We start from the raw sequence: 25,893 nt of genomic DNA, 5'->3' as shown, positions 1-25,893 counted from the left end.
TTGTCATTTACATCGTGGTGAGATCAGGTTTCTGCTTTTTACATTACATATTTCCCATGTACCAAAAAATCTTTGAGATTCTGTCCTCTTTGATAAGAAATCCTCAGTTCTATTTTTGACAATGAGGGCACCTCTTTTCTAATTTGTTTCCAGTAACCCTTAACTAATTCATTAAGTTTTTTTAGAAAAAATAGTGTATTTAGTAACAAAGAACCTTTTAGAACTCTCCATCTCTTCTGCACTTTCCTTAAATTCATTCTGTATTATGCCTTCTCCTGGTATCCTTATTTGTTTACTCTTATAAATTTTAGTGTAAACTCTATATACTTCTTCTGGGTCATAACCCCTATCAATAAAGTTAGATACTATTCCTTTTGCTTCTTCACACGCCTCTTTTATATTACTACACAGTCTTTTTATCCTCAGCATTTCTCCAAAAGGAATGGCTTTCAGAGTATGACTCTGATGGCAGCTGGTAGCATGCAACATTCTATTAATTTGATTAAATTTTCTATATATAGTAGTGTGAATTGTTTCTCATGTTTTTCCTCTTAATGTTATATGTAAAAAATTAATTTCTAAACCTATTTGAACACCATCAAATTTAATCTTATATCCACTGGTATTCAAATATTCTATAAACGTAGATGCCACATTGTATCCCCCTTTACAGATGAAAACTAAATCATCTATAAAGCGGAAATATCTAATCACATATTTTCTGAAAAATTCACTCCTGTAAATATATTCATTTTCCACTAGCCCCATGAATAAATTGGCATATACTGGGGCGAAAGCCGCCCCCATTGCTGTGCCTATATTTTGCCTGTATAACTTTCCATCAAACTCAAAAATATTATTCACTAGGCAAAAATGTATTAATTCTTTTATATACTGTGTCTTGGGGCTATCACCTAAAAAATATTGTACAGCTTCCAACCCCAAGTCATGTGATATATTGGTGTATAAACTCACCACAACTGCTGTTATAAAAAACATATCTTCAGTCCATATTATCCCCTTTATTTTCTCAAAAAAATCATGAGTCTTTTATGTAAGATGGTAACTTTACTACTTCTTTCACCAAAATCTCATGCAAAAGGCAGTTCAGGTTATATGTAAAATATCCTGTAGCTGACACTATTGGATGACCAGGAGGTTGCAATAAACTGTTGTGTATCTTTGGTACACAAAAGAACTTTGCCACTGTATTGTTCTTCATATTTAATTTATGTGTTACATCATTAGCCAGGAAATAATGCAATCTTACTCCCTTCTTTAATAGACTTTGTAATTCTTGTTGTGCCTGTACTAAACATGCTTCATCTACTCTACTATAAACTTGTTCATTATTCAAATGCTGCATGCACATCTTCAAATAGTCTGTAGAATTCATTACTACCAGCTTGCCTCCTTTATCTGAAGGTTTAAAAATTAAATCCTGATTCTAACTCATCAGTTGTAATTTAATCCATTCATTCTTGGTTAAATTATATTCCTTTTTTAACCTCCCAAAATCATATAACGCTTTCTCTATTATTAAATTAAGTGCATTATTAAAACGCTGTATATATGTGTTCTTACTCGGTGGCATGAAAGTGCTTTTCGTTTTTATTTTACTCGTATCTAACAAAGTATATGCATTCTTTTCTGTTTCTGACTCACAGGAGTAAACATTATCACTACTTTCAGAGTCAGTCTCCATATTAGACATAATTGCTTTTTTATCTATAACATTACAAAAATATTCTTTCAAGTGCAATTTACGTACTAGGCTCAGGATCTCTCCCTTAATCTCATACATACGTGGTAATACTGTCGGAATAAACTTCAAACCCTTTTCTAAAACCGACAGTTCTATATCATCAAAGACATAATTTGACAAATTAACAACATGCTCTTTCACATTCACTCCTTCTACCTGCTTAATTTGTCCATTTGCTTCTTTTAAACCATCCCTCTCCCGGGTCTCTATAATGCTCTTGTCCTTGTCATCCTCGCTTCCTGGTATTATTATAATTGTTTTGTCCATTGGACCCCCGAAATGTCCTCCGAAAAGATTCTGCATCTGCTGCCCTCTGTAATTCTGGGAAATCTTGATTTAGTCCTTCTTCCTCATCAAATGAGGACACCCTGCTTTCACCTGAAATAAAACTTCTGTTCTTCTGCTGCCCAGAAGTAGTGTTTTCCTTTTGAAAGCTAACGCTCCTCCTCTTTGGTTGCTGGTTGGCTGAAAGCACAAAGGCTTTCTTCCACTCATAATCATGAATGTCCCTCTGTAACTTACTCTTCTTTTGGTTTATGAGATCTTTTTCATAGGAAGAAAGTCTATCATTGATGTTAATGAGGAAAGTCTCTAGTGCAGAATTTGAAGTTACATTCACGATTTCCTCACACAACTGTTTTGTTTCCATTAGAAGTTTGTCCCTCTTAATTCTATCTCTCTCTATTAGAATGGCCACCCATTCTAAGTTGCAGCGATGTGCTGCAGCTATCCATCTCTCCTGAAACTTGACTTCCAATTCTTCAGACAATACAAACGGAGAGGATGGATTTCTCACTGCCCGGAGACCTCTCGGTGTAATCTCCAGCTCTTGATATTTCTGGAGATTACTTATGTTATAATACACCGAGATCTCTTTGAAAATTAATTTTTCTAATTGAGAACACAATTCCTGTGCTGTCGGTATTGCAGACATTTCTGTTTTCTTACCCACCATAGCAAATGGATTAATGGTTTTCCGCTGTCGAGCATCTTCCCATTTCTTAAATACATTGGGTACCACTCCACTCTGGGCATTTACCATGCCATTCCTTTGTCCACATAAAATTCCTTCACCATTATCCATAGTTTGTATGCCTCCTCGGCTACCAATGTCTCCACTTTTATTTACAAAGTCCATTCCTGCTTCTCGAAATATTTGAGGAAAGGAGCACAGAGATTCACTGGTCATGAATACAGCTGCAACAACAAATAAAATGTCCTAAACTCTTATGACAAAAGAACAAGAAGATACCAGTGAATAACAGCTCTACTTTCCACCAAGGACTTTTTAATGTACAAACAGAATTTCTCTTAGCGCCTCGGCCACAGCCTTTACAGAGTAAAAAACTTTTCCTTCTAAAAATCGTCCATTATAAACCCTCCTTAACACATTCCATTTCAATTAATTAATTATATTACAAATTGATAAAATACTCTTCAGTCATTATTTAAAGTAAAAACATCACTACATAAAACTTTGCCAGTTACATTCCTTATTCAACACTCTGGGTTGCAAAGTGTCATATTTCATTATAAGAATTGATTGAATTGAAAGAGAGACTTTGAAAGGACAATTGAAAGCTTTATGTAAAAAAGTACTGGACATTGCAAAAGTTTATGACAAAAAGGGTTTAAGGACTGGTGAACAGGGTTGTAACATTGTGTTTAAAATAGAAAGAGAAAAAAGTATACATATACTAAGTATGATAAATGTGCGTTTGAAAAGGGATGTTGTAAATTGCTGGGAATAACCCAAAACATGTTTATTTTTTGGTAGAAAAGAAGGACTTTGGATAATTAACTGTGAGAAAAGAAAATGTTACATTTGTGGGGAAATGGGACATGATGCAAAAAATGTGAACTAAAATCCTATAAATGTAATAAAATTGGACAGTTATGGATGAAAATAATGGTAAGAAAAAAGAAAAAGAAAGAGAAGAAATTTTAGAAGTAGTAGAAATAGAAAAAAAATTAGATGAGAAAAAATAATAAACAGATCATACAAGAAGGTTGTGAAATAAATGGCAAGGCATAAACTGGGAGGTAGTAAAAGGGAAAAATCCATTGGTAAATGGACAACAGACAGAAAAAAGGAAATTTAAAGGGATAAGAACAAAAGAAAAAAGAAAGGAAATGGATGACATAGAATACATACAGCTAAAGACTGGCTCTTGGTATAATGGATAAGGTGTATGACTCACAAACACAATGTATAGTGTCTGATTCTCATCTTTGGGAAGGAAATTGGTTAAGCCTTAAATGGCCTATTAAGAAAGCTAGTTAGCCATGCACCTAAGGGAAAATTAAATATTGTTGTGCTTTCTATAAATGTGAATAGTATTAAGAATATAGTACGAAGAATAGGAATTTTGGAGTGGTGTAATACACATGATGTAAATGTAATTATATTAAATGACATAATATTTTTAAAAAATGAAGAAAGAACAGAGAAACTATAGGGAGGGAAGACAATCTGAAATTTGGGAAATGAAAGGTATTCTGGAATAGCTGTATTCTGCAGATGGGAAGATATTTAAAATGGGAATAACAAGTACATAGAATTATAGCATTATATGCTTATACAACTGTAAAGAAAGGGAAAGCTTATTTCATCGGATTTTAATTAATGTAGTGACAAATATGAATATTATTATAATAATAGGAGACTTTAATTGTGATTTAAGAGGCAAGCATTAAAAAGAAAGAAAATTATATAAAATGTTACAAGTTAGATGGGGTAGGTTAAAACTTTGAGACAAAAATCATTGGCTTACTTATTACCATGACAACATTTTATAAAATCTGGTCTGAATAGTGGATGATATTTAGAGAAAAATATAAAGCAAATGCTTTTTACAGTGGCAATATAATGTGAGAAAAGTAGAGAAATATAAAAGAACATACAATGATGCATTGGAAAATGTAGAACATAATCTTAGAATTACATGAGCGAAATCAAGGAAAACAATTATTTATTTGACATTTATTGGGAAGGTCTGTCTGGACAAGTAATCCATTTTCAGCAGAGGCCCGGGGAGGAAAGCTCTACATGACAGTAAATACATTCAGTTTTATACAGAGTAATAAAAAACACTTTACATGTAGTATTACAACACAAGTTACAAATACATTGGATACACACACACACACACACACACACACACACACACACACACACACACACACACATAGATATATATATATATGAAATAAGTAGAGTAACTTATTTACATTTTTTTAAATACAAGACTTGTTATGTAAACAAAGATTTTTTTCAAGGAAAAAGAGAAGACATATTGCGTTACTTAAGCCGATTAATAAAGGAAGGTGGTAGTGTAATGAGAGAAATAAAAATGTAAAAGGAGAAATAGAAAGAACTCAGGAAAAGATTATGAATAGTGTAGTACAATATGTACAAGAAATGTTTAAAGAAAAAGAAGATAGTAAAAAAACATGGAAAGTAAAAAAGTTAACAGAAAAAGAGAATGAAGAGTTGGAAAAGGAGATTTCTTGAAATGAGCTAGATAAAGTATTTGGACAAGTAACTGTAGATTTGTCTTCAGGATCAGATGGAATAGTATGAAATGTATAAAAGTTTAAGGGACTGACAAAAAACATATTTATAAAACAATTTTGAATGAATAGTTAAATGAAGGGATTATGTATAAAGAATTATGTAGTGGCATATTTATAAGAATTTATGAAAATAATATGAAAGAGATTTGAAACTAAAATGGAAAATATGGATGATAGCATATATAGCATAAAGGGGAAAGATTGTCAAGAATTATTAATAACAGAGAAATTGTGGGCGATACTATTAACAGAAAAGAAGAAGTGAAAATCATGATAGGTGACCTTAATAAGGCATTTGGGACAACTGGATATGAAATCTTTTAAGTACTAATGAAAGAATACAATATAAGTGATAAAGGTAAGAAATTATGTGTGTCAGTGTATCGTAAAAATAAAGTAAAAATACTTGAAAGTGGCTGGTTACGCCAAGAGGTACATATAAAGAGTGGTATAAGACAGGGATGCTTAATGAGTTGTTTACTCTTTGCATTAGTTATGAATGTGGTAGTATATGAAATAAATTAACAAATTAAGAGGTGGGGTATATAGTACCTGAAGGGTTAAGAATTCCAGCTCTGTTAACATAGGCAGATGACATTATAATAATTGCAAAAAGCAATTGATAAAAGAAGTAATAATTTGCACAAAATGAGTGCCTAGAGAGGATCGGGATGACTTTAGATAAAGAAAAAAGTAAAGATTTAGGTGATGTAGTAAAGATTGGGGTATATATTTTATAATGAATTACATCTTTATGTTAGGCATAACATTTGGGAATAAACATGCAAACAGAATTCAAGGAGAAAAACAACAGAAGAAATAAAGCAAAGATGATAAATATATAAATTATCAGTCAGAAAAAGGGCTTATTTGATAAATTCAGTACTGAGGGGGAAAATAGCATACTTAGCAAGTGTATTTATGCTGCCAATAGTACATGAAAAGGAATTATTGCAGATATTTTTTTTTCATTTATATGGGGTTCTAGGTTAAACCCAGTAAAAAGAGGAGTTTTGTATGTAAATAAAGAAGCAGGAGGTATAGGGTTAATTAACCCAGTGATAAACGCTGATTCATTAAATTTGCACAAAGTATTAAAGTGGATAAATGAAAAACATGAGAGATTAGTAGTAAAACTGTATAAATATAATACATTTTGTGGTATGGTAAAAAAGAGTAAAACAGAAAAAGATTGTATAAATGAAGAAGCAAAATGTTACCAAGCAAAAATATTTTTTGTGGAAAATCAAAATTGATAATATAGAAAAAGAAAGAAAAGTATGGCATGCGAATGTAGTGATAAAACATTAATATGTAAAAGAAAATCTAACAGATGAAAAATTACAGCTATAAAAATAAGAAGAAAGTGGTGTAATCAGAAAGTAGAATGCCAAGATTTTTTTCTGGGGACTGGTAATAGATAAAGTTCCACTAAAAGGAAATATGCCGTATAAAAAGAAAAGTGATAGAATATGTTTACATTATTAAGAAAAAGAAACTATGGAACATGGGGTTTTGAAATATAAAGGAATAAAATGTTATGGGAAACCTATGCAAAGAAGATTTTTTTGAAGATATACAAGAAGTGGACAAAATAACACGGATATGATTAAATAAGGATATTATAAGAAAAAAATAAAGAATATGTTAAAAGAATAGAAAAAAAGTAATTTTATGTTATATTGGGTTATACAGAATGAAAGAATAAATGAAATGTTTAAAGATAAATGGGTTTTAGCAACAATATTAAGTAAAATCAGATGATGGTTAGGGAAAAGGAGTGGGGGTCTAATAGTGACACAAATTTAGTATGATCATAAATGAAATTACAAATATGTGTAAACAGATTTGTATATTTATATATTTGTACATATGTAATTATTTGTAAATATGGAACTATTTTGTAAATAAGTGTTATTTTTGTATATAAATAAAGGACCCCTACTCTCTTCCATAACTACCTTTACATCTACCTAAGCTATCACCAGTTGCAGTAGATTGAAACTAGGATTAGTATCTTTTCTGAAGAACAACACACTCAGGAGTATGGAACCCTCCATATTTCAGCAGTCTACCTGGTATGAGAATACAACCTACAATCTTCTGCACCAAAGGCAAGTGTGCTACCTGATGTACCACTGACACTCCATACTTAGGAGGAAAGAAAAAATGATACATGATGGGAAGTTGGTGAGGATAGTTTGGACTCCAGAAAGGGGAAGAAATGGAAGATTTGATGTTTTAACAGAACTGATGGATGGGTTGGAGCTAAAGAAAAAGGAAGTAAGAAGAAGGGGGGGTGTCAAGGAAGCATGACCAGTTTCAAGCTGGGTATGTGAAACTGCTACTTAATCATAATGGTGGGCAATTACGTCCCTGGTTTATGAAATAAAATCATAGAAGACTTGATGGAAGGACTCAAACTGCATGGAACAGATAGGAATGTGGCATGGGACTGCAAATACAGAAACAAGCAGCAAGATGTTTTATATTTTAGCAGCAAGATGTTTATATTTTAAAAGTACCATATGTTGACATATTCATTTTCTATAGCGCTGTAGTTCTAGAACCTCCACTAGTGATAAGAAGATGATGATTCTTTTTTTTAAAATAATTATCATTGATGAAGCAGCTACAGTTTTAAAGCATGCAACAGCCATGTTTGAGTAGACAGTTGTACACTCTGTGTTCTCCCTGTTAAGAAGTAATATTGGATATCAGGAGAGTCTCATAAAAATAAAGTTCTAGTTTTAGTTACTGTTATGAAATAATAAACTGACTAGGCTTTGTGTTTTCTCTTTCTCTCCCCTATTTTCTCCTAGATTCAAGGAGCTATTATAGTGGCCAGTCTGGTGGAAGTGTTTATCGGGTTTATTGGCTTGCCAGGACTCTTGCTTAAGTACATTGGCCCTCTCACGGTCACACCAACTGTATCCCTCATTGGACTCTCAGTGTTCCAGGCTGCTGGAGACAGAGCAGGATCGCACTGGGGCATTTCTGTGCTGTAAGATTTAAGTGTATACACCACTTAGATTGTCTAAATACTTCTGCAGGTATTCCATTTCTGTAATACCCATTACCCAACATGAAGGACAGGGTCAGTGTTACCAGCTAAAATATAATACAATGTAACACTGCAGACCTGCAATGAAAGCTTTTTGTCTGAGGTAGGCAGGTTTTAGGCCTGATTAATAGTAAGACAGAAGACTGCTGACTACTTCTCATGATAAAGACTGGGCAAAGTCATACTGCTAATATCAAATGTTATACCAGATCATTCAGTAATAACAGGCCTGGAAAGTGTTTGCATCCTCAAAGGGGACAGCACTCACTCATCAGCTTAAGTCATATTTGTCTAGTAGTATTAGCGTGACTATCAAACCTGTGGGAACTACTTCATAAAAGCATAGTCACAGAAAACAGAATCAGTGTGTGTGTATACGTCAGCTCATGTGTCAATAAGCTTTTGTGTGTGTGTGTGTGTGTGTGTGTGTGTGTGTGTGTGTGTGTGTGTGTGTGTGTGTGTGTGTGTGTGTGTGTGTGTGTGTGTGTGTGTGTGTGTGTGTGTGGGGGTTGAGTGTCTCTTCTATTTAATATAGATTTAATATAGCAGTTCATACCTTTAAAGGGAAACCGAACAGACATAATACAAAAGATGTTACCAAAAGAATGGAGAGAGAAGATGTTGAAAAAGAATGCCTCCTTATCTAGAAAATCAGATAAAGGACATGCAAACTTGTGATCAGCTATTGCAAGAAAGTGTATATGTTGCATTTTATTAAACTGTCATTTGCCCTGGAGTTTTTTTTTTATGTAGGCTAAAAAGTTGCTTCAGCATACCTAAGTGTTTACTTTTTTGGGGTGTTAAATCGGAATGCTTTGAAACAAATATATAACTATATAAATATCCTTTACAAATTATGTAATCATGTCTGTAGGGTGGTAAAGGACTGATGATTTCTTTTTATAATTTTAACACTGTTTTTATTTATTTTTTTAACTTCCAGAGGTAACTCTTGAATTTTGTTTTCTTTGATGCTACCATTTATGACCACTTAATTTGGCCACAGCACTTAAAGACTTCCACAGAATCGTCATTTTTTGTCAGTTCCAGAACTTCCTGAAGAAGAGTGACTGCCAGTATTATCTAGAGAACATACCCCAAAATATCATGTTAGAAGTTTATGTGACCAGATTCTTGGACTTCTTTTTTGATGAAATTGTCAGACCACCCTTCCCATTTGTCATCGCATCATAATAGATGCTGGATATTATCAGGGCTCTTATCTTCTCTGCAGACTCTTTTGAGATCATCTTATCATGTATGTTCTGTGGAAAATGATTCTATAAGGCACTTTTAGAATATAAGTGTGGCTCAGTGATTTGTGTTGTGGCCTCACAGTAAGAAGTTCTCTGGTTCGGTTCTCGGTTGGGGTGACTTCTTTGTGGAGTCTTGCATTAGTGTGGGTTTCTTCCCACATTACAAAGACAACTGTTTCTCTCTGGGCCTCTGCTGAGAATTAACTTGTTCCAAGATGGACTTTCTCAGTAATCAAATAATGAATAAATGTCAGTATATCCTTGGGTGGAATAAAAAGGGCACACGTTAAGTTGTTTATTTTTTTTTTCTTTTTATGCTTATCATTTCATTAACTTAAGTTCTTTTTTGTGAGGTTAGATCTGAATATTCATTAGGACAATCCAATATCCCAAAGCTGACAGGAATTATTTTAATTAGATTTGATAGTATTTACAAAACATATTTAACTTATTATTCATTTATTTAGGATTCTGATTAAAAGGTCCTGTTGGGCTCCTTACAGATTATTTTCTATGGAAACTCTGTGGTTAAAACATGCGTTATATGACAATAAACAAACTTAATTCAAATAGTAGCAACAGCACATTATGAAGAAGTGAGAAAAGAGATTTGGAATAGACTGTTAAATATACAAACATGAAATAATATTGAAAATATGAAATAAGAAACAGATACTGAAACAAAAGGAAGTTTAGTCACTAGAAATACTCCACAAAGCAAAACTAATCTGCAGTTGAACCTTAAAGTCTGGTTGAATGAGAGTATTGATAACAAAGTAAAGTAGTAATATGACAAATAAAACAGAAAAGCAGGTGCTTAAATACACTCCTGATTCAAAGAAATACATTAGGAACTTGATTCACAGAATATTTTAAGCAACTAAAAAGGCAAAAGCCAACAGGCACCCCTGACTCACCTTTGGCAGGGAGATGTCTGGGCAGCCCCAAAATGATGGAATATGTGGAAAACAGAGGTGGCAAAACTGTATCTGTGTATCATATATGGAAAAACAGGTGGACAAAAGTATGTGCAGCATATATAGAAAAGAGACAATGACAGACGTATGTCTGCATAAATGGAAAATAGAAGCCAACAGAAATGTGCAGCGTAAACTGAAAGACAGGTTAGAAGAAATGTGTGCAGTGCATATGAGAAAACAAAGGTGAAGAGAATTGTGTGCAGCTAAGCAGGATGTTCTACAAGCAGGGCACTTTTTATGGCCTATGGTTTAATAAACAGGCGAGCCAGAGTGAAGGTATAAGGATCTCTGTCTCTAAAGCACTAAAAGAAGAGAGTCACACACAAAGAGAATGGAATGACAGAACATACAATTTAACATGTCAGTACAATGTTGATGGGGAAATAGGACAGTAGGAATAAGGGCATATAGTGCCTACACTAAGGCACTGTACAAGCACATCCACTTGTGCATGAATCGTGCCATCCCAAATAGAACCAAGACACTCTCCTCCAAAAAAAAGGAAGCCAATCTGGTGGTCCCCTGCCATAAACAAACTTTGCAACAAAAGGAAGAAACTGTTGCAGAAAAGAGGAAAATCCCAGGATGCAAAAAACTCCCTTACCAGACTCAGTAAGAAGCTGAAATCCCTCATAAAATCCTCCAAAGCTAGTTATGAAAATAAAATTGCCAAAGATTCCAAAGACAACCACAAGATATTCTATAGCTATGTCAAGAATCTAAATAACAATACTCAGATCTGCTCTGAGCTACTACAGAATGGCATTAAATATACTGATCCCAAGGATATTGCCAATATCCTGGCAGATCGATTCAGTGTCAACTTTACCCCCCTCTCACCCCCTAAAGGGCACATCTCAATAAAAGACTGCCAAATTCTGGTAATAACGGCAATACAGGTAAAAAACTCAATCTCCAAAGCTAAGAATACAGCATCCATGGGACCAGACAACATCCTGGGCTGTGTACTACATGAACTACAAAATGAACTGGCACCTCACATAAGTGTCATGTTTAACCATAGCCTCACCTCAGGCTTTGTGCCCACTGAGTGGCACACAGCTACAATTATCCCACTCCACAAGTGGGGAATCCATCTTGGATTCTGGGAACTACCGCCCTATCAGTCTGATGAGCCTGATCTGCCAGGCCATGGAATGTATTATCATGGAACTTATAAACAAAGACATTGGCAACCTTCAAACACTGGACCCCACCCAGTTTGGGTTTGTGAAGGGCCGATCTTGTCTCCTGAACATGATTGACTTCTTTGAATCAGTCTCCAGAGCTGTGGACGAGGGTAAGGTCATCTACACAGCCTATTTGGACCTCGCCAAAGCCATCAACACCATCCCCCACTCTGGAATCATAGATAAACTTACTAAGCTGTGCATTTATCTCTATGTCACTTGATGGGTTGCCAACTGGCTTACTGACAGAACCCACACTGTAAAAGTAGCCGACTCCAAATCCATCTCCAGACAAGTGGCAAGTGGAGTACCTCAGGGTTCAGTCCTGGGATCGCTCTTGTTTGACATCTACTTCTCTGAAATACAGGCCAACACTAAGGGACTCTGACTAACAAAGTTCACAGATGACTGCGAACTGGGAGCCATTACTTAATCCCCAAATGATGTGGATTTTCTACAAAAAGGCCTTACAGAAACAGATGCTTGGTGCTAGAGCCATGGGCTCAAGCTCAATGCCAAGAAATGTATAGTTATCCCCTTTGGGAAAAAACATGTACCCATGAATTACCACATAGGTGGCAGTACACTAAACACCAAACGTGTGATAAGAGGCTTAGGGACACAGGTGGACAGTGGTCTCACCGTTGATAACCACATCGCCACAACAGTCAAGAAATCCTTCTATGTGGCACATTTCATATCACTAAGGGCTTTTCATCCAGAAAAAAGGAGACCATTGTCCCACTGTACTCATCTCTCATTAGACCCATTATAGAATACAATGCCCCATTTGGTATGTACCTCACAAGACATCTGCAACAACTGGAAAGGCCGCAGAAATACCTCACTAAAAGAATCACAGGCCTAAGCAGATGCCCTATACTGACCGTCTAAAAAAACTACAGCTATACTCTGTCGCATATCGTCTATTCAGAGGCGATCTCTGCTTATCATACAAGGCCATGTCAAACCCAGAGCTGTTGGACATGCTACACTTAAAGAAATCCCACTCCCTCAGAGCTACACGCTCCAAGAATCTAAACCTTGTCATCACAATGAACAAAAAATGCTAGAGGGATAGGTTGCTGACCCAGAGACTCCCCAGCCTCTGGAATAGACTGCCCATACACGTCAAGCAGAGCACCTCTTTGGCCCTCTTCAAAAGGAACTTTGACGATTAAACGGGAGATAGGGAATTCACCCCGGGGGTCACATCAGTCGCCCTGCTAGACAGGGGTCCAGGGAATTAAATATTGTGGGAAGAAATAGCCAGGGAATTGTTATGGCTAGGCTTGTATAGGCCCTAGGGCCGATAGTCTAGTACCAACCTATGAACCTATATATGGATTACTATTGGCATTTTGAATCCGCTTCAGTCGACCATTTAGAATGTCAATTCAAAATGTGGAATTCATAATGCCGAAAAGTAAACCAAAGTGAAAATGAATACATCGACAACTGTGGTTCGATGTATTTGACATAGCAGGAGGTGATGTCACTCACTTCCTGCTATGCACATTAATGTACCATCTGTCATCATACTGTCAACAGGACATTAATTCTACTATTTTGCAGGGGGGAGTGCCCCCACACTCCCTGCACATTAAATATACCAACTCCGGGATCACACTACAATGAGGAAGTGGACTAATTCTCTGTTCCTTACTGAACCGCAATCCCCCTGCACAATGTCAAATCCAAATGATCGACTTATACTACCCGTTTGCTGTAGTGCATTCGATACATTTTGGTTTGACATTCTGCCAATCTGAAAACTGCAAGTTGACCAAATACCTTTCTACTGATGCAGTTTTCAGGTTTTTAGTGTAAACCTATATATACATATATATATATATATATATATATATATATATATATATATATATATATACATATATATATATATATATATATATATATATATATATATCCAAAGCATTGATTATTTGATTGGCAATTTCATAAAAAGAAAAAGAAAAATGAGAGAAAACATTTTCATCCAGTTTTGCTTTAAGTTGAAGTATTCATTTCTTTTTTTTTCTTTTCTTTTTCGCAAAACAGTAATTTTTCTTCAGAAAAGAAAACATTCATTTATTCTCCAGGACCCATATTATCCAGTACAGGATCACAGGGGAGTCTTAAGAGCCTATCTGAGCACTCATTTGGTACAAAGCAGAGAAACTGCTGCACAGGATGCCAGTCTATCAAGTGACAACTTCACATATTCACACAGCACACACAGCACACACACATGCATATGGTCACTTTGTAAAATCACCCACCAACTTACTTACGGCATGCATTTGGGGTAAAATCAAGCACATACAAGACAGACATATACAGGGGCATTCATAGCATATTGTTAGATATGCATCTATGTTACTTCATATAAGTGCAATAAAATTTGTTTAAATGCAGATCTAGCCACATTAGTACCATTCTGTGAAACTCAGAAAGTAAAAAAAAAAATATTATTCACTAATGCTCGACACAGTGTTACTTATTTCTGAATACCTCTATGCAGAAGGCCCACTAGAGGACAAAGTGTGGTGACAGCAATGCTGACTGTTGCATCACTGCTCCACTTGAATGAAAAGCCCCTTTGTTATTTTATGCTGCATAAAACATGATCACATGAATGGGTAGGAGAAACAGAGCAGTGGTCATCCTTTAACATCAGGCACCTCTCACGATCCGCTTTGTTGTGATTAGTCTTCATGAATGAAAACAATGTTTTGTGTATCTTTCCATGTTACTAGTATTTTTTTTCCTTAATGCCTCTTTGATCTTTCATTCTACCTTGATGTTTGCTAGGTACATTTCTTTTACTGATGTAGGCCCCCAGAGGGTCTTTGCTTAATATGTACGTTACTGTTTGGTGGTACAAATGTTCACTACTGCTCACTCACTAGTTAGTTTAGAAAATCTGATTCTCTCTAGGGTAATGCTGTAATCAATAATAAAGAAAATACTATACACACAAGCTGATAAGCCAGTATATAAATATATATGTAAAAGAGGAATGCAATGTGATGCAATGTATTGCTGTTCGTCAAACGTACTGCATGAAGAGGTATTGTATGATACCGGTATCAGTAAAATGTAATACTAAGAAAATACATTTTATTGTGTGCCTTCAGATTAGTGTGAACAACTATTCTGACACACCTCTGTCACACATACACAGTAATATACACACAAACACACATGCATATATACACACACACACATATGCTCTCACAAATTCATATATGCATGTTCAAACACACACAGATATCTATATAATATGCAAACCTTTTCACACATACACACACACACACACACACACACACACACACACACATATGCCCACATGCAAGTAAATACAGAGCCTCATTTTAAGTCCATGACATTCAGTATCAGTTTTGGTTTGGCTGGGGCAGGGGTCTGACTGCTCCTACCATATTGCCAGCTTTAAGCATGTAAGGAGACCATTCTCTTAATGTTTTTCTTTGAGATTATCGCCTGTAGCAGGGTGAGTACACTATATGCAGTAATCCTTCACGTTTCTGCGTTAGTTATTAAGGGGTCCCGTTGTTTTCTTTGTTCCTAGTCCTCTGTGACCATTAAGCTTTCGCCCCATATGCCCAAATGGCTAATTCATTTCCCAACATGTGGAAGCCTATGACCCAGTCATTCTTCTAGGGGTGAGGGTTGTGCTACAGGGTAGACCCATCATCCACTGAAGTTCATTTTTTTTCTAGCTTGACCCTACTGCTTCCTTCTGACTGTGTCCTCTTTATAGCCCAAGGGAGTCATGTCCAGTGGACATCTTCAATGACATGTCACTTGATTCTGTAACCTTTGTCACTTCGTCATCCCTGCACTCCCTTAAAAGCAAGGACATGTACTGTTCCCTAGTCCCTACGAGGGAATCCAGATGGATTCTGCACTCGAGACATGTCCCTCAATTTTTCTTACAGAGAGATGAGCAGGCTGTGTCTCATCATTCCTTGCTCTCCTGCCCAGTTTCTCTAGTGCTTGGCCACTAATAAAATTGAGATTATCTGGGTCATAGCCAGGGCTTTATCCCTGCATGCTACAGGGCCGATCAATATTCTGTAAAAAAAAAAAAATCCTCTTATACTCATACCCCTGCAGTCAGAGTTCACTGAAAATAAGGAACGTAGCAGAGGCATAATTCCACCATGTTACAGTCCTATAACACTAGTTCTAGGTAGTACCCTTTTCAGATGGTAGGCATGATATCGATTATATTTGTCTTACAGTATGAAAAAAGGCAGAGTGCACCGACTGTGAGTGAGTTCAACACTATTTCATGAACCATCTCTCCGAATATGCATTAGAATAGAACAGCAAGAAATTATACCTGGAAACCAAAAACTCAATCTAATAGCATTTAATTTGGCATTTGTGTATGATTTAAAATATCTGCTTCATACAACTGGCATAAATTTCAAAAACATACCTTATAGATTTGAATTACACCAGCCCCTTGTGTATGCAGTACAATACTTAGAAAATAATTTAAAATCCCTTATAGAAAATATGAGTATATGGTCACCCCTGAAAAGAGGTCTACAGTCTGAGAGGACCTACCTGGTTGACAAAGTTAAGGCTTACAGTTTATAACTTTCTGTCTTAAAAGCATTATTGGCAAGTGCACTCTTCTCTACATTTCAGGTCCATTGTTTTGATCATCCTTTTTGCTCAGTACCTACGAAATATCAAATTTCCTATGCCATTTTATAAATGGCGGACTGGATGCACAGTAACTGAAATCCACATCTTCAGAATGTTTCCGGTAAGAAACAAAGAAGCAATTATTTAAATACAGTTCATTTTAAGGATTCTGAAAGCATAATTCTTTTATGAAAATGTTGTTTCTAGATAATAATAGCGATCATGGTCGTCTGGCTGCTTTGCTACATTTTAACACTAACCAATGTGTTTCCCATCGATCCAAAATCCTATGGATTTAAAGCACGGACAGATGCAAGAGGAGATATAATGTCCATTGCACCGTGGTTCCGCTTCCCATATCCATGTAAGTAAGGTTTATGTTTTCATTTGATAGAATCACTTTCTGATTTATATCTTCCTTAATCATGAGAGTCTTAATTTTAAAAGTATTTACCCAGAGTGCCAGATACATGAAGCAACAGTAGGAGGACATTTTTAATGATGATTTATTCTTCCACTGTTTCAGCCTTACAATTCCATGAGTTGGGAAAAGATCCAGCCTGACACCACAAAACACAGTTTAGTGAATTCTCTCTCAAAGACAGATCAAGATTCAGTCTGGCTGCAACATAAAAAAATAATAATAATTTCACTCTTCTGGCTTAGATATCTATTATGAAATATAAATGTTATTTTTCCAGGATAATAACATACTTTTCGAAATTCCAGATTCAGTTCTAAACCATAACATCATGCTAACTGTTGGTTCTATATGAAATAAACAGATTCACTTTATATCCTCGAAATACTGAAATGTCAAAATTCAGTATTTCGAAGCTATAAAGTCGAAACCTTAAAACAACGAAAACTCAGAAGCACAAAATTCAAAATCTCGCACACCGAAGATTTTGAATTTCATGCTTCTACTACACACACACACACACACACACACACACACACACACACACACACACACACACACCTTCCTCCCTACACACAAACACAAGCTCTCTACTACATAAAAACAGGGGGCAAGCCCCCCTGCACCCCCCCACTTAAATATTCTAACTCTGAGGTCGCACTACATACAAACACACACAACACCACCACATAAGCTACAGTCTCCTCGCACACACACATCACAGCTACAAAACACACTAGCACACACCACAGCCCTTACCCAACACCCTTAACACATACACACTTACCTGAATCCATAACCACAGCGAAACCTCAGAAGCAAGAAATTCAAAACCTCCGGTATTTGAGGTTTTAAATTTCGTGCTTTTGAGGTTTCGCTTTTTTCAGGATTCCATTTTATGGGCTCGAAATACTGAATTTCAATATTTCAGTATTTCAAGCTTCTAAAGTGAATCCGAAATAAACATAACAGAATAAGCCACTTCCTTATCATAACCTTTATTAAACATTCAGTAAGATTAGCTACTGCAAAGACCGTCTTACTATTCATAGGTTCAAAGGTGTTTACTGAGCTAATGACCACTAGGGCCTTAATAATCCTAACCAAGCATTCTAAATGTATCCCACAAATTTATGTGCCTTAGTGGTTATTTTAAGGGGTATATGTAAGTTAGGGCAAGATTTACAGGCTGCATCTGTCCATTAGATACACAGGTGCTAGACCCCTGGATGTACTTCCAATTTCCCATCCACTGCCCCAGCTTTCTTTTGAAAAGAGTTAGAGAACTTCACATAGATAAGAAGCCTATTCAATAGAAGGGGACATCTCTGTGATACATACCTGTCTCTCTATTATGTCCAATTTCTGTCACAAGCAAAGTTGAAATTCTTTGATCTGCTAGTTCTGATGATGTTTGTTTTGCAGATATAAAAAAGGTCCATCACAGTGGGATCAAAGGATGCCCTGTATACCAGGCATAGATCACCTCTCAACACTTTGTAGGAAACAGAATATAAAGATATTACTTTGAGGCAATCTGTATAAGACATGCTGTTCATGTCCTGTATTCTTTTTATGAGAAGCCTCTGTTGATATTCCAGTTGTTGCATGCACCTGGCCATTTGCATACCGAATGGGGACTTTGATGAGGGCTGAATAAAGTGGAATGTTGACTTCCTTGGACCTAGAAGCCATGCCCTTGCTTATAAGCTGAGCAACATAGAATGATTTCCTTACTACTTTGGACACATGTTGGTCAATTAGCAGGTTACTATCTACATATGCACCCAAATCTCTGACTACTAGTTAAACTGTTAGAGCTGTGTTATCAATGAGGTAATTTCCTAGGGTGGCTGACTTCCCAAAGGGTACTTTTATGCATTTAATTGCATTGAGTCTTAAGCTGTGGCTTTGGCACCAGTCATTTTCAGTGTTAGTCATTCCTGTAGGATATGAGTATCTTGGGAGTATTCTATGACTGCTTCTAGTTTGCAATCATCTGCAAACTTGGTAAGCCAGAGACCCTTGACTTACTAGAAGTCGATGCCAAAAAGGAGTGGACACAGCACAGAACCCTGAGGGACACCACTAGTAACTGGAATCTTTATAGAGGTGGTCTCCCTTATGCTAGAGATAGGTCCTGTTATAGAGCCAGCTGGCTACCCAGCATGTAGCATAGAGTTTACACCTATATCCATGAGTTTGTTTACAATGCCTGAGTGGGGTATTGTGTGAAATACATTAGCCAGATCAAAGTAGGCAATATGAGCTGTTTTGTCCCCATTCATTGCTTTGGTGACCTTCTCAAAGAAGTCTACCAGGCTGACTAGATATGATATGCTTTTAACAAAAAGAAACTGGGTTGGATCTAGTATTTGAAGGTTTTTTATGTCCTTATTAATCATTTCCATGATAATTACTTCCATGGATTTGCATATGAGACTAGTCAGACTTATGGGTCTGTAGTTTAAGGGATCTATTGATGGCTTGCCTTTGTGCAGAAAAATGACCATTACTGTTCTCTAGTCACATGGCACAAAGCCTCTCTGGAGGCTGTGGTTAAACATTAACTCTAGTGGTCCCATCAGGTCATATTTCATGCTATTTAGGAGGCATCCTGGGATATTATTGGGGCCAATAGAGTGCATCTGGGACTTGCTCCCTAGTGATAGTTGGGGGTGAAGGGCTTATGTGATGGCATTTCTGGGGGATGGCCGAGGGAGAAAGGGAGGTTAAACTGGAGATGAATTTGTCAGCCAACAGACTGGCTATGTCTTCTGGCTCCATGTAGCTGGTTCTATTTACAATAAGTTCTGCACACTGCTGTGTGTTGCCTTTCAGGTTTCAGGCATAGCTAAAGAAAGCCTTGTGGGTGTTCTTTACCTGGGAGGATGTTTTTATCTTAGAGTTAGCTTTAGTGGACTTAGTTTGCATCTTAGTTGTTTGTTTAGATTGATGGGAGTAGTTTTATCATGCTGGGCGTAGCACTTCCTCATCTTCTGTATGACTTTTTCTTTTGTTGTACAACCTGTTTATGCTTGGATTCCACCAAGGTGGTTTGATTTTTGAATTAGATCTGGGCTTATTTCTGGTGGGCACAGCTGCCATTACGCGTTTATCAATATGACTGTAAAGGATTTCTTTGAACAATTCCACATAGGCAGCTGTGTTCTCAGAGTTTGAGGGACTTGAAATTTTGGCAGGTTGTTACTTACTAGTCAGTTGTTTGCATTAGAATAGTTCCTAAATGTTGCAGGGTTAGTCTGGGTCACAGAAATTATTTTCTATTATGAAGGAAACAACTTTGTGGTCTGACATTACAGAGAAGACACTGGAGGGGAGGTGCAGTATTCTGTCATGTTTTTGAGTACCATGTGCTTGCACTCTTGGTGAGCATATGGACTATCTAGTCCAAGGCGCTTGTGTTTATAAAGTCTGGGAATCTCTGTTCCTTTAAGTTTGGGGTCATGTAAGTATCCTAGGTTATAGCTGGGTAGTTGAACCCACCCTTGAATTTGGTAATGGGTTGAATGGTGAGAGCGTCCAGTAAGTCCAAGTGCAAGTTATAGGCTCCTTTGGTCACAGAGGGTGACCTGTCACTTGCAAGGATATGATATGGGACTTTGCCTGTGCAAATCTTGACCTGGAGAAGCTTGAACACATTGTTCTGTTTGACAAGTCTTGAGGTGAATTTGTTGTTGATGTAGATTGAGACAATTCCACCTCTAGTTCCTGCCTCTGTGGTAGCTGGAATTACCGTGATGCTCTCCTCATGGCTTTATGTCCACATTCTCTAGGGTGAGCAGAGCCTGGATAGTGTGTAGTTTCTTGTTTGGGCTCCTGACATTGAGAAGTAATGCCTTTAGTTTCCCTTGGGTTGGTTTTATGTTGGAAACTTTATCAGTTTGGCTTTGCCAAAAAAATGCACCATGGTTCAGGACAATGTTTTAGTCAGTATTCAAAAGCCTAGAGAGGACAGGTGCAGACAATCCATGGCAAGCAACATGGTCTGTTGATCATATCCTCCCATTCTAACAAATATTGTACCTCCTTGGAATGCAACCAGAAACTAAGCATAACATCTTTGGTAAAGGTAGAATGTTGCGTAATGCTAAGAACATACCAGCCTAAGATATATAATCTGAGAGCTCCATAATGTCTCTCTTCATATAGTCCAGGGAGGTACTTCTAAGATTATTTACACCCACTTGGACTATGACTGAGTCTAACGACTTGAACACAGCGTTAATTGGGTAATCCTGGCCCCTGACAGACAACTGACTGATTTTCTCCTTATTCAGCTTGATGACGGGGACATCTGTAAGCCTCACAATGGAGTCTCCTATGTCTGAAATAATGGATAGTATTTTGGCTTGCCTTAAAGTGTCTGTACTTGAGGCTGCAAAGGGTGTGGCTGCATGTGTTGTCTTGGGTGTTGTTCGGAGAAATGCTTTTGGCATTGCTGAGGATTCTTTTTGCAGAATGAATGTCTAGGAGGTCTTTGGGGCTTAGGAATATTGCTTTTAAGTGCCTCAGCATATATTGGTCTATTTGTTGCATCAGGAATATGTGTGATGGGTTTAATGATCACATTACTGACAAACTGACTGTTATTTTGCGTGCTTTTGTGTGAGAGTCTTGCTTCCACTGACATTGTGTAATGACTTCTCTCATATATTGTATCTGTTTCTCTAACGATTAGTTGACAGTCAGTGAATATAAGACAATTCCTGCATTGTCTCAATATGCCCATAGCTACCAAGCTGGCAGTAGAAAAACTGGGAATGTGCCCATCCATAGTGTCAGGTCTTTTTAGAGGAACTTCAAAAGGGTGGTACAGCAAGGGTTTACAGCAGGCTAACATGGGTGTTCTGAGGGTAAGAATGACAGCTAGGCTATGTATGACTGAATTTGTGTGGCAGTCTTCATCAGCATGCAAACAAGATGCTCTTAGCACAACTGAACATGGGGAAAAGTTACAGAAGAAGTTTTAAAGGGGAAATTTGGTTTCTAAGTACCTGCGTCTATACGAGGCACTGCTAAATACTGCTATGCAATGAGCAGTAGAATTTATAGACTCAAATGAAAGTGACTAAACCAACTAAAAAGTGACCTGGCCAATGAAACAATCTCATCTTAAGCCTTTTTGTGTGTTTCCTAACTTAATATGTTTAACTTCTATATAAGTAAAAATATCATACCTCACATATGAAACATAGAATTGACCAAATTGCCACTATAACAACCAAAACCTGAAAACACTTCATAGTTCTGTCCCATGTCCATTTTACCTAGCCTTGATAAGATTCCTGAAAAAATAAATTGCTTCCAGCTTTGAAAACAGATCCAGCAAAACCATCTTCTCTCTTTAAAATAGCATGACTTTTGGACATTTTAGAGCAACATGACTGCTCTATGGACCCTCACAGATGAGATCCTGCTAAGCATGGACAAAAGTAACCTAACTAGTGGTCTCTTTGTAGAGCTCAACAAGGCCTTAACCAAATCAATCACACCCTCCTTCTTCACTACATGGCAAAATTTGTCATAAGCCATGGAGAATCCTCTTGGTTCTAAGACATCTTTACCAACAGCCATTTCAGAAACAAAACTGGTTCATCCATATATCGAAAGAAAAAAAAATGTCATAGTCCTGGAGTATCCTCTTGCTAAAAGACGCCTTAATCAACAGCCATTTCAGAGACAAAATTGGTTTATTCATATTTAAAGAATCTCAATTAGACAAAGTATAATGCAATATGCATATTTGTTACTCTGATTTTCTAAGAGTTTATCAACAAACTACTACATGACCTCCCATTTATACCTCTAATTCTGTATGCTGATGATGTGGTCACATTTAGAACTATGTCCTTGCATAATGAGATTCAAGACCAAACTGAAAATCTCAGTATACAAGGTGCTGGATACAAATATGATGACAACACTGGGAAAGTCTTCTACTCCACCAAAATAACCTCTCCTACTACTCCAAATCTAGAGCACAGTTCAAAGAATGTTTCCTCAAGCAAGCCCAGTGTATGTGCTATCAAGATGTCCGTATCACCTAATTACTCCTACCCTTTCAAAAGTTAGCCTCTTCTTCTTCCACATTCTTTCATCTTTCATCAAAAGTGGAAACCCATCTGTGCCTTAACTCATGTTTATAAATATTACATATATTCTTTGTTTGTTCATATCTATTGACTTTTTGTCAATACTGTTTTTTTTCTGTTCATTTTTGTTTTACAAGACTATTAATTAACACTTATCTGTATGGCTGTGATGGTATTCACCAGGGCTATGCTTGAAACTGGTACTTTCTGATCAATGCACTACCTCAGTAAACAAACATCAATAGATAACTAAAACAATAAATTGCCATGTTAATGAAAGTTGCCAACTATGATGAATTTCAAGTCAATGTATTCCCCCTTTAGATTAAAATAATTCAAGGATAAATAAGGCTCCACAATAGATCATAGGATATTACTCTTCTTCAATAAATATAAATCAAAACTACAGTTGTTTCATCCTTTACTGAACCTCATCGACATCAGCGATAACCTTTTACAGAATCTTCATCGCATCAAACTGTTTATGTTGTGTCAACTAGTTCTCAATAATTCTAACACCACATACAACAACGTTATGATTTCATCATCTGTGCTCCATGAGGTCAAAGATAAAACATTACTTAGCTTCCTACAGAACGTTTGAGCTCATTGGAAGATCTGAAGTTGTCATGGAGATAAAAGTCAGAAGATCTGATGGCTCTAACTGTAATTCACAGTTTACTCTATAGTTCTTCCTAATCCCTAAACTGACTTAATCGTTATTAAATCCATTAACTACCAGTATGAATTTCTAAAATCTTCTCTGTGGCATTAGAAAAGGATATATATACTGAACAGGTAAGAAATTATGGGAGACAAATACAGATACCTTCCCTTTTCTAATGTATAATTTTTTGATTTATCATAATTGTTGCAATACTCCATTTACATGTGTTTCATTTGGCCTCTGAGTCTCTCTCTTTTATAATATCTGTAAAGATTGATGTGTTGATATCAAACAAATCTTTTGGGACTGTAATAAAGTGAAAAAAATCTGGATGACTATGTAAATCACTAAAGGACCTCACATTTTTAGAAAACAATCCCATTTTATTATTTGTTTCCTAAATATCAGCCTACTAATATTCCTTTCTCTAGTTTCATTGTACTGGTAGCCATATCCTTACTAGCAAAATATTTCATAGTTAAAAACTGGACAATAAAGGATGTTCTATGCAACGGAACTGAATATGTCTGCGCAACTCTTCCTCAAATCAAGGAACTTATTATACAACTTATGAAACCCTTTTTTTAATATTTTTTCAAGTGATTTAAATTTAGTTAGTATATATCTTGGCAAAATGTAATCATAATTATTACTTACAAGTTGTTCTTTGCTCACCATATATATTTCAAGAGGCTGATGCCTGATGTTTGCTGGAATAAGTTTCTTCTTTGACACATTTATACATACATCACTCTTTATCAAACTCTGTCATGTGTGTGATATTAAGAAAAATGCACTGTCTGTTTTCATTAATAGTTTGATGACTTTAATGTTAGTATTATTGTGGTTTTCAGTATTGATAATATTAATAAAATGTATTTGTTTATAAACAACCTGAGTACTGGATCCATAATGAACAGCAGTTGCTGAGGTGTGAGGAAATACTGTCTTCAGTATTTACTGAGAATTCCCTATCCAATCATTTTCAAATACCCACTTCCTCCTACACAGTTTGTGGGGGTGTCAGACCCATCCTAGCAATTAATGGGAATAAGGCAAAGAGACAGTCTTTGACAGGCCAATGCAGCATTGCAGGAAAGCAGCACATACTCACTCTACACATCCATACTGGCTATTTGAAGGATTGTCAGTGCACCTACCTGCATGTTTTTGTCAGGTTGGAGTAAACCTGAGAACCTACTAAAACCTTACACAGAGGGCATGCAGAATTTGCATGGAAGACACCCCAGGCAGGAAACAAACAACTAAACCAAGTTCTTTGAGGTAGCAGTACTAACTACCTCACCACCATAGCATCAGACCCTACATTCTCCCATACCTAAATGCAACTTACTCCAAGGTCGTAGCAGCTGCAAGTATATTATTTTTTAGTAAAGGACCCCTTTTATGTTTGGTGCACTTCAACAAATCTCTGTTAGTAAATATAAATTTGCTGGACCAGCTGGCATCAAATCAAGGTGTTTCCTATGTGGAAACACAGAAATTGAAAATGTTAAGGCATGTAGGTGTCATTGGACAAATATAATCCATCCATTTCTCCCATTTACAGTACAACATCTGACAATTATAATTTCTAACATAACACAACCTTTTTTAATGACTAATCATTCTTTATGCCTTTCTCATACATTCAGTAGTGTTAATAACAGCTGTCTTTACATTTATTACCATCATTATTGGGGACTGCAGAAGACATACATCACTTTTTCTGTGGAGCAATGCAGGGGCGGCTCATGCAATCAGACTGCAGGGCTGCAGCCCTCCCAGCTGTGACAAGAAAGAAAAAGAAAGAATAGCATTTTAAAAAATAAAATATTTAAATTAGCATACTGTTGTATATTGGCTGCTTAGCCGTGCCTGCGAGTCTGATTAACTCGCTGTTAAAGTCCTGGAACTCAAACTGCGCATGCTCGGCGAGTTCTGGGTTTAAAAAAAAAATAGTTTTGGCAAATCCAGACTGCTGTGAAAGCAGTCCAGATTAAGAAGAGAAGGCATCAGTGTACAGATGCCCAGAGGTCTATGCGGTTGGTAACCGCAGTAAAGTGGAAGGGGCTCAGACTGCCACATCTGCAGTCATGTATGTGACATGGATGGCTGGATGGCTGGATGGCTACTGATTGGTTCTCTTCTCAGTCTCGCTGTCTTCCCCCGCTG

At 36.5% G+C, this 25,893-nt stretch overlaps 1 protein-coding gene across 1 annotated transcript in view; it reads left to right on the top strand.

Moving 5' to 3' along the window:
* SLC23A1 (solute carrier family 23 member 1) overlaps positions 1 to 25,893 on the top strand; it is a 505,682-nt gene that overhangs the window by 121,365 nt on the left and 358,424 nt on the right. The window contains exons 5-7 of the mRNA XM_044069843.1: positions 8,164 to 8,345; positions 16,515 to 16,635; positions 16,722 to 16,878. Coding sequence (XP_043925778.1) covers positions 8,164 to 8,345; positions 16,515 to 16,635; positions 16,722 to 16,878 — 460 coding nt within the window. The remainder of the gene's footprint in view (positions 1 to 8,163; positions 8,346 to 16,514; positions 16,636 to 16,721; positions 16,879 to 25,893) is intronic.

Source organism: Protopterus annectens, chromosome 4.part0, assembly GCF_019279795.1.
Source record: "Protopterus annectens isolate FY-2018-M chromosome 4.part0, PAN1.0, whole genome shotgun sequence".
Taxonomy (NCBI): domain Eukaryota; kingdom Metazoa; phylum Chordata; order Ceratodontiformes; family Protopteridae; genus Protopterus; species Protopterus annectens.
The sequence above is the reverse complement of the archived record's forward strand: the minus strand, read 5'-3'. Positions and strand labels throughout refer to the sequence as shown.